This window comes from Lactuca serriola, chromosome 4 (genome assembly GCF_051521515.1).
Source record: "Lactuca serriola cultivar US96UC23 chromosome 4, Lser_US96UC23_V15, whole genome shotgun sequence".
In the NCBI taxonomy this organism is placed as follows: Eukaryota; Viridiplantae; Streptophyta; class Magnoliopsida; order Asterales; family Asteraceae; genus Lactuca; species Lactuca serriola.
Genome location: NC_136411.1, coordinates 160321394 through 160332015, shown reverse-complemented (window position 1 = coordinate 160332015; position 10622 = coordinate 160321394). Strand labels below are relative to the sequence as shown.

General features: G+C 33.4%; 2 protein-coding genes across 2 annotated transcripts; one reads left to right on the top strand and one right to left on the bottom strand.

Moving 5' to 3' along the window:
• Positions 1 to 445: 445 nt before the first annotated feature.
• On the top strand, positions 446 to 1811 carry LOC145102851 (protein ELF4-LIKE 4-like). Its single transcript, XM_079040336.1, has 2 exons — positions 446 to 584; positions 1136 to 1811. The coding sequence occupies exon 2, from the start codon at positions 1196 to 1198 to the stop codon at positions 1535 to 1537; it is 342 nt and encodes a 113-aa protein (XP_078896462.1). The 5' UTR covers positions 446 to 584; positions 1136 to 1195; the 3' UTR covers positions 1538 to 1811.
• Positions 1812 to 5425: 3614 nt separating this feature from the next.
• Positions 5426 to 9498, bottom strand: LOC145102850 (Alpha/Beta hydrolase fold-containing protein). The gene is made up of 8 exons (XM_079040335.1): positions 9308 to 9498; positions 8542 to 8863; positions 8252 to 8449; positions 7840 to 8112; positions 7646 to 7748; positions 7403 to 7521; positions 7154 to 7330; positions 5426 to 6342 (listed from the first exon to the last, which is right to left on the bottom strand). The coding sequence occupies exons 2-8, from the start codon at positions 8839 to 8841 to the stop codon at positions 5614 to 5616; spliced, it is 1899 nt and encodes a 632-aa protein (XP_078896461.1). The 5' UTR covers positions 8842 to 8863; positions 9308 to 9498; the 3' UTR covers positions 5426 to 5613.
• Positions 9499 to 10622: the final 1124 nt, after the last annotated feature.

The window sequence follows — 10622 nt, the reverse complement described above, 5'->3', positions numbered from 1 at the left end:
TACCTTAAAGATAGGTTTTTATTTTTCCTTTTGGGTCCTTTTAAAAACCAATTATATTTTGTTAAACGTGCAATACTTGATTGGGTCTCATTATGTTATGTACCCCAAAAAAGTGATTGTGCCATTATGGATCATTGGATTTACAATAATTGCTTTCTGTCAAAATCAAGAAAATTGGGGATTAGGTCGGATTAGATCCGGTCCAGAAAACATTCAAACCCACCCGGTCCAATAGACATCGGTACATTACATTTACATCTCATGAGTGCCAAAAGTCGTCTTCTTTCGTCCAGAAAAGCAAAAGAAAACGCAATCAGAATTCAGAAACAGCGGAGAATCCCGCAGGTGAAGTAAACGAGGGAAGAGAGAGAAACAGAAACAGAAAAGAGAAAGAGAGAGAGAGAGAGCCAAAATACACGTCGTGTGTACTGTCAAATCTCGTATACAGAAGACTCCAATTGTATATCTCTCTCTTCTTTCTTGCTGATGATTTCAGGGTCTCTGCTTAATCTCAGCCTTTGGGGAATACCTGATTTCGATACCCTTTTTTGACGTTTCCGCAAATAATGTTCTTTATGTTGCAGGTGAATGATTTCCTCCTTCCTCCTTCCTCCTTCCTTTTTGCTTTATTTTCTAATTGATGTATGCGATTCCGTGAATTTCAATGCTTCTTTCTGTTTTTTGTTCGACCTTTTCTTCATGGATTTGGTTTTCTTGTAATCTTGCCTTCTGGGTGTTCGATAAAATGCCATCTTTCTCATAAAGCAGTTCATGACATTGTTGTGTTTAATTGGGGTTCGTAAATACTTAAAGCAAGAACCCTTTTTCCTCTTTACACTATTGAAAGATGCCATGATCTTTTTTTTCAATAGATTTCTTTCTTGAAATATCAATATTATACGCCTGTTTACCAATTTTGGGGCATTGTATATTCTACTTAGAAAATTCTGTAAAACATCATTTACCCATAAAAAGACTTGTTGAATCATAAATAGGTAGATTACATCTCAATCCAAATTCTAAACCAAAAACGGAATTGAAAGATTGCTAGGACCCATAAAAGATAATCCATTATTGACTATTTGTGATGATTTCTCTATTAACTTTACAATCTTTCACTACTCATAAACTTCAGGTGTTTAATTCTGGGTGTTTCTGATTCAACACAAGGGAGAAGAAAAAGAAAAAAAAAACAATGGAAGGTGATATATTTTCAGGAATTGGAAACGGATCACAATTAGGAGTTGATGGGAAAGTACTACAAACATTTCAAAAGAGCTTTGTTCAAGTCCAAAACATTTTGGATCAAAACAGACTGCTGATCAATGAAATCAATCAGAATCAAGAATCTAAACTACCTGTTAATTTGACAAGAAACGTGGGTCTAATCAGAGAACTCAACAACAATGTTAAAAGAGTGGTTGATCTTTATGGTGATCTTTCAAACTCTTTTAGCAAATCAATGGATGCATCATCTGAAGCTGAGTCAGGTGGGACAACAAGATCTGATGGGAAAAAAAGAGTGAGGTCTGGCTAAAATGCTAATCAAATCAAGTTCAACATCTTTTAACATCTCTTTTAGGAATGAAATATCATTTTCATAATTGGCAATTCAAGCTACCAAATATCATACCCATGTTGTAATTTTTGTTTAAAACGTCTCTTGTTTAGCTATTCCACATGATTTAAGCATGTTTTTAGGTTTCTTCTTCTTTTGTTATAAAATTGCAGTGGGGTTTCACCAATAATCACCATGTAATTTGGTTTTTGTAATAATACTCATCTCTTTATAAATCAAGGGTTGTTCGATATTTGTTGATTGAGTTAGATCTGATGTGATATCAAACAGTCTGAATCTGACAGAATCAAACCCAACCTTTTACGACATCAACTAAGAGACATATCAAACAGCTTCTAAGCAATTATGATCAAGATTCATATTATAATGAAGAAAAATGTAATCTTTATGGAATAATTCTGATAGGTGGCCATTTGGGTATCTTTTATCTTGACCAAAGTTGATTCTGAAATGAAAAGGAAAAGCTTTTTGTGTGCTATTTCAAGAATCTGATTATGGTGATTTTGGTTGGAAGGAAGGACATGAATTCGGCCATAGATATTGTTAAAAAAAGGTGGCCCAAAATCAAGAAAAAGTAAGCAGTGTGGTTGTGAGATGTGAGCTGTGATGTTTGATGATTCGGTTTGGATGAGGTCTGTATTGAAGATGCTTTTAGTTTTGTGGGGAAAGTAGGATTCGAAAGTAGCTTTTGGTAATCATGATCCCCTGCCAAATCATCGGGACTCTTTTGTCCTTTTTACATCAACCATTGTGCTTGTACCAAGTGGTCGGCTATATAGTACCAATTATATGTAACATTAGAGAAACAAATATATTTTAATAATGTAAGTGGATTAGAAACAAAACAAAATAGGAAGCAGGGATTAAGTTTTGAAAATTAAAAAGACAAGGGGCTGAATTCATAATTAATTTTTTATGATTTTTTTCTATTTGATAGATTTCACTATATACAAGTTATATGGACGGAGCCCAGAACTTTAGAATAAGGGGGCAACGTAATAAGCTCGAAAACATTCCGCAATCACGAATCAAAAAACCAAAATTTACCTTTTAAATTTGATATATCATTTTTTTTAAGTTCACATAATCACTTTAATTGCTTTTTCAACATTATTATTTTTTCCGGTTCTGGACGTATAAAATCTTGTCTGTTATTACTAACGAGATGCGATATGGATAAAGAAAATTTTCTTTTGGTGTGGAAAAAACGGATTACTCTTTGATTGCTCTTGATTTATCATTTAATTATACAAAACCAAATTACTAATAATAAAAATAATATTAATTATAAGTTAAATAAAATTAAAATTACTTTGTTGTTTGTTATTGATAAAAATCTTAGCACTCTTGCAACAACAAAAAAGATAAAAATTTGAAGTTGTTAATTTTTTAGAAGTTAACAATGACCACAACTAAAAGAAATTAGAGCAGTCTTATCCTCTTATACAGCTCATTAATAGCTTTTAAAAGATATGTGCTTGGAGGGGGGAAAACAAGCCCCGATGGTGTCTCCGCCCATGTTGAAATCTCTTCTCTTTTAATAAATAGTAAATACTATTTTCGCCAGATAATTTTGGACTACAAGTGTGTGTGTATATATATATATATATATATATATATATATATATATATATATATATATATATATATATATATATATATATATATATATATATATTTATATAGGGTTAGGTTCATGTGAGATGGCCTAATTTTGTGAGACCGTAATACACATTTTTTTATTTTTTTTAGTTAATTCAAGTTCCGAAAATAATATTTAAAAAAAGAAATTTTGGATTTTTCCATTTATTTTGCATTTTAAAATTATTTTTTAGAATATGTACAGTGTAATATTCTATTAGAATATTTCACGTATTTTTCAAAAAAAATGGAATTTTTTTTATTTTTTTTTTATTTTTTTTTAGTTAATTTAAGTTCCGAAAATAATATTTAAAAAAAGAATTTTTAGATTTTTCCATTTATTTCGCATTTTAAAATTATTTTTTAGAATATGTCAGTGTAATATTTTATTAGAATATTTCACGTATTTTTCAAAAGAAAACGGGATTTTTTTTTATTTTTTATTTTTTAGTTAATTCAAGTTCCGAAAATAATATTTAAAAAAAGAATTTTTGGATTTTTCCATTTATTTTGCATTTTAAAATTATTTTTAGATTTGGTCTCACGATCTCACAAAATTAGAATGGTCTTAAATTAACCTGAATATATATATATATATATATATATATATATATATATATATATATATATATATATATATATATATATATATAACTCTTCTATTATAAAAGGTTTGTAATATAAAATGATTAAAAAATAACTAGTTTTATTAAGAAATACATGTTTCAATAAATTTTTGTAGATTCCAATGCATTATATGAAATAAAAATAATAATAAAATTATATGAAATAAAATAATGATGTGATAATCCATTGAATTTTATAGAATTCAATGCATTGATGTTTTATTGAAACTTTTTTTATGTCAACACTTAATCTCCTGTTTGATGTGCACAAAACCAATAAAAATGTCTACAATATTTCTTTATCATACTAAGGTGGCTATAAGTCTTTATTGCACAACCTCCTAATCCTAAACAACCTCTACCTTGTAAGCCTTTATTACACACCACTATTAGGGTAGGGAGGAGGATAAGATTTTTGAAACCAGTAAAAACTTTGATCTTTTTGAAGAATTGTGTGAACACTTTTCGAGTCAGATGTTTCGAACTTATGCCTATGTTACATGAAATTCAAATTATGATGATAATCTTTCAAGGAATAGTCTCGAATCAAGACACTAATATGATGCCACAAATTTGGGTTTGTATAAAATTGAAATTCTTTTGATGACCAAAGATAAGTATTAGGGAAGTATTAGATACTGATTTTATCTCATAAATAAAAGATGTTGGTTTTAAGGATAAATATGAAGAATGTATTCCAAAAATAAGATTTCAATAACCTTTTTCTTAACAAATAAATTATCGGGTCCGGGCGTTGCCCTGCACCCGGGATGGAGGCCCCCACCGACCCTTGTCATTTGGTCGAACCGAGATCAAATCCGTTTTATACAAACATATAGTCCACACATCCTAACTTGTAATAAAATCAAGAATTGAACTCCATTTGTAATCTATAAATTTCATTGTACTAAAATGTCATGAATGTTGTTTGTTTTTTCTGAGATAAAAGATTTATAATCTATGGACCTCGTCTCTTATTACTAACTTGCAATGAATGCCATTATACTAGTAATAAATTTGTCATTCTCATTATCCGTGAAAAAGAATTGAACTCCACTGGTAATTTATAAATTCCCTTGTACTAACTTGTAATAAATTTCATAACACTAAAATCACCAACAACCGCCTCTTCCCACCAATAGTTTCTCACTCGTTTCTTTTGTTTTACTCATGGCCAATGGTACAACAGGTGATTATAAAATTCCTTTCAGCCCTATTTTCACCTGTAAACTAAAGAATTTCGGCATTCTCAGATAACCAATATGCATTATAGCGGAACTCTTCATACCCATGTATGTGCATATAATGCTCTTGCCACAAACGATCATCATCAAACATGACACCAACACTCAAAAACTTTGATCATGTCTCGAACAAATCTTTAAAGAGAACAAACACAATCATATTGCCAATTCATCCAACATCTTCGACTATTGCTCATGTCAGATTTCCCTTTGAGATAAGTTGGGGAACCACTTTATTTACTTCTGAAAATAAGCTTTTCATTTAATTTGAAATATTTGGTTTTTCTATGAAGGATATCACATGGGGGATACTATCATTTTTTGCATCATGAGAAGAAAGCAACTCAGGCATCATATCAGGACTCTGTTAGAACTCACTTTGTGACTACATAAGATATCAAAACTTTGGTTTCATTATAAACTAAACACAACAAACATGACACGTGTCAGTCAGAGGTCAGAATCTTCAAATATGAACTATTTACGCTTCTGCCCTTCAAGCTCTATGTACAAGACTCAGTTACTATAACACTAGTTCAATTTCTTCAGAGCTACTATTATGACTTTTCAACGACACCTTATCTTCTTTCTCAAGCTCTCGTAATAACTTCTCCATCTGTCGTCTATAAACCGGCATAAAATGATCAGTTATCATACTATGTGACAATCTAATTTTACTATACAACGACCTTGGCGCCAAATATATCCCCACTTTATCTTCCACCACCTCATCATCAACCTTATCATCATCTGTTTCACTTGATGACGTGGCAATATTTTCTCTCTCCTCCACAACCTCTGGAGCCGTCACTATATGCATGATCTTCCCCGCCGGAAAAAACCTATGCGCCTCCTTCGTATCCGGTGCACTGTTCTCCGGCGACACCTTTGCCGCCTCTTCCTCCTCTCTCATCTCCTTTGCCACGTCAGCCTCCTCCCCTTCACTCTGCTCATACAGCTCATGTTCAAGCTGTTCCCATAGTTCAAACTCGGTCATTCGGTCTTCATGGGTGCCCGCCACGTCAGCAGAACGTGAGCCCGATACGTTTGTTTCGTCCGATGAAGACACTGGGAGTTCGAGCGCTCGAGCTGTCGTTTCGGTGGTGGAAGACGGCTGCTCCGGCAACATCATGTTGGCGGCTGCCGCCGGTCTCCGGCGGGGGCCCATGCAGGACCATGATGAGATGTCGAGAGTCGGGCGGGACCATGCGGATGCCGCCTGAGCCATGCTTTGTGCTCGCCTCATCACCACCTACAAATTACAATTGTGTCCATAAAAGTCCTTATGTTTTGGCCTCTTGATCAATTTAGTCCTTATATGTTTTTGTTTTTTAATTCAATTAAGTCTCAAAAATCTATTCATTTTAACACTTTTACTCAGTCAACAGGTCATCTCACTTTCAAAATTTACACTTTTGGCCAACATTTTAAATTTTATTACAAATTTGGTCCAAAATTTACACATTTGCCCCAGATTTCAAAGTTTTGTTACGATTTCATCCTAAATTTAGTTTTTTACATCTTTTTTTTTTCAAAAAAAAATTCTAATATGTTTTGTTTGTTGTATAAAATCATATTTATACTCATGGGCAATTGAATCAAAAAATTGTTTTAAAAAAAAGGTTTTTATATAGGTATTTTGCATACAAAATTGTTTTTTAAAAAATTATATAGAAAAAAGAAGGTTTTTTATGTGAATTTTTTTTTTGTATAAATATGAATTTATACAACAAACAAAACATATTCAATTTTTTTTTTTGAAAAAAAAAAGATGCAAAAAACTAAATTTAAGATGAATTCATAACAAAATTTTGAAATCTGGTCCAAAAGTGAAACTTTTTGACCAAATTTGTAATAAATTTGAAAATCTGGGCCAAAAATGTAATTTTTGAAAGTGAGATGACTTGTTAACCGAGTAAAAGGGTCAAAACGAATACAATTGCCGATTTTTGAGACGTAATTGAATATAAAAAAAAAACATATAAGGACTAAATCGATTATGAGGCCAAATTTTATTGAGTTGTCCCTTTTAGAAAAAAGGACAAAAAGGACGTGGTATTTACCTGTGTGCCACTGGAAACTGGCCGGAGGATTTCGCCGGCTCCAGCGACTTTTGCTCTGGCGGTTGCCATGGATGGAAGGCGGGAGCCTAAAGCGGATGCTGACCGGTAAAATGTTCTAAGAATTCTTGTATGTTCGATTTGAGTTCTTAAATCATTCAGCCATGCTGATGCTGTAACCTGTGAAGAAGAACAAAAAAATGTTTCATTTCACCCCCTGAAGAATATTGTATTTACAATTTTAGTACTTGCCTCTGCACGTAAATCGTCCACTGAAGCAGCTGAGAATGTGGGGACAAGATCAGCTCCGTTTATGACAGATGTAATGAATTCATTCCCTGAATCTGCCAACTCCCATGTCATACAAGCACCTAATAATTATCATATCAACAATGTTCAATTATAGAAATCTAGATTTTTTCAAAAGTAAAATGTCTTCAATTTTTAAAAAAAATAAATTAATTAAAGTACAATGCTATAACTTGATAGGTTTACCTGGAGCAAATGTGACACAGGTAGTTGCAGAGAGTTCTTTCTGTTCCCTTAAGACATAAGTTAAAAGTGCAGCAGTTCCACCACCCAAAGAATGTCCAACGATCTGAATTTAATAGAAAATCTTTTTTTAAATATATATTACTATTAAATGTTGGAATATAAGAAAAGGAAAGATAAGAAGTAAAAAGTAATGCCTGAAGCTTATAATCAGGGTAATCTTGGAATGCTTTAAGAAGAAGAGGAGTTGCAAGCTTTGCAATCCATCGAGCAGCTGCAACCATTCCACAATGAGCATAACCTAATACCAAATTAGTAACTCCTCCTTCATGCACAATTGTATGATGAAATGGCACAACTGCCCCTGTTGCAGCTGTTAGAGTGTCCTTGATGCTGTGGGTCCCACGAATCAATAGAAGGAATGTTTTTGTCTTATGGTTTATTAATATTGTAAAAGCCGGCTTCAAAATCTGAAATAAATCAACCAAAATGTCATATTACAGTCTTGTTTTCTTTTGAGGGTAAAATGGTCATTTAGTCAAAGAAACAGTCCTTAATCTAGTAAGCTATGTTTTCTTTTTTACTTAATACACAACATCATTTACTTACTCCAGCTTTGGGTTCCTGAATAAGAACATCTTCAGGTGAAAAGCCTGTCTCCTCTAGAAACATGGGAAATGTTTTTTTGGAGAAATGCCAGCAAAGAGTCAACAAGTCCAAGAGATATTTAAGCTCAGAAACTATTTCAGGCCCTGTAAGTTGCAGGCTTTCTTCACCTCCATATACACTACTGACATGCAAATTCCCCTGTAGATCAAAGTTGTCAAATTCCATATTTCCATCAAGCAAATGAAGAGTCAAATCATGGCGTGAAATTGGCATCATGTTTACATGCTAACCTGTCTTTTCAACAAATAGGTGATGCCGAAAGCTAAATCTCCAATTGGCCATTTACCTAAAGTTTCTGAATATGTAAATCGAAGAGTTTCTGATAAAGTTGAAATGGTTTCCAGCCATGTTGCAGGAGCCTGGATTAGTCTACTGGATACTCGTTCAACTCCTGAAGAACCATGACTCTGTACAAGGCTATCACTTTCTTCTTCATCATCGGGTGTTGTGCCTGATTGTAGTTTTTTGTTTAAAGTATAATATAACAGAGCAGCTGCACCCGCTGCTGTTGCCATTGTTGCTGTCGCCATGAGATTAAGAGCTTGATATCGGCTGAAGAACCAAAAAAGTTGTATGAAAAACAGTTTCTCTAAATAGAAAACGCGTATGGAATTCTTCAATCGTTTTCTTTGAAGACAGTTAATCTCAAATTTGTACAACTTCTTTAAACTAAAATTGTAAACAAAGAAATCAACAGACATTTCCTACAAGAAACGGATTCCGACAGAAGTCGTATAGCCATGGCTTAAAAGGAAGACTATTCTTTTGGGAACTATCACTCGGGAATTAAGCAGAAGAAAAATGTGGAAATAACGATGACGATCAAAGCAAATAAACTCAAATTCATCAAAACATTAAAAACCGAGGGTAGAATTAGAACCTGATCATGATAATATTTAACAAAACAAAAACCCTAAAAACCCAAACTCCGAGAGACGATATTATTCCGATAAGCGATCACAAAAACAAGAAATAGAACACGATTTGATTACGAACCTGTGAGAAGAGAACCCCGGGTGCTAGAGAAATCTGGAAAGCATTCGAAGGTTAAACCGGAGAAATCAAGGAGAGGAATTTGAAGTTGGATAAATCCTAAAACCAAGAACGTCTGTTTGATAAAGTTGGCAGAGAAGCCATCTGTTTGGAAGAACAAAGAAGAAATAACCGACTTATTATTCTTATTTTTTGTTTTATTTTATTATTTTTCCTTTTATGTAAAATAAGAAGAGATCGAAAGAGTTTGAAATGTTTGTGTGAAAACGAGAGGTGGCCGGTGGGCACTTTCTTGACTTCGATATTGGGTGTACATGGTCCAAAAAGGTGACTCGACCCAAACGGCATGAGTAGTAGTAGTATTATGACGAAATAAATAAGAGTTATTTATTTGAAAATGATGAACTATGTTAGTCTTATAAATTATTTGTTAAAAAATAATTAAAAAAATAGTAAAATGTTAAAAAAATAGTTACGATATTGCATGACGGTAGGACGCCATCTGCAGGATTCGTACATATGGTCATCTACGAATCTAACATCTGCTTCTCGATTCCTGGTATGTAACTTTTTTTGTTGTTTAATTTGTGGATTGGATGGACTCACGACGTGACAATAGGATTGGTCACCGCACGACCATCTAATGAAGTTCACGGTGTGACACATAAAATTCGTGCGGCCTTGTTGAATGGAGAAAACTCTAATTTTCGGTCTTTAGGCCCTATTTAAAAACACTAACTTCTATTGTTGCCTAATTTGACAACCTCCATCTCCCGCAAACGTCCATTGCCTTAACCCTAATCCCATTTGAGCATCTCTTGAGTTTGGTGTGTTGTTGTGTGAAATAAGAAGGTGAAGGAAGTGTTTTGGATGCTAGAGTGCTAGATCTTCATAAGTATCAACCTGCTTTCCTTGCTCTAGACTTCTTCAAGTCTTCAAGCTCCAAGTTTTTTGTGTGACGTCTCAAAAATCACAACAAATTTAAACTTTTCAAAACAACCCATTTTCTAAAAAAACTGTTTACATAACAATTGTTTTCAAAATATTATCAAAAATTAGAGTCTCCCAAGATCCAATCAACATAAACCAAGTATGTGTACGGTCACATATTCGCCTTGCCACAGTCCTCAAAAGTACCTGAAACAAAACTAAAACTGTAAGCCAACACTTATTAAGTTCCCCCAAAATCCACCACATAAGCATAACTGTAACAGCCCGAAATCGCAGGTATTGTTTAAATTATGTTTTTGGGTGATTTAAGAGGGGACTCGGCGAGTTGGAGCCTAGACTCGCCGAGTAGGATCGCAGACTTGGTCAC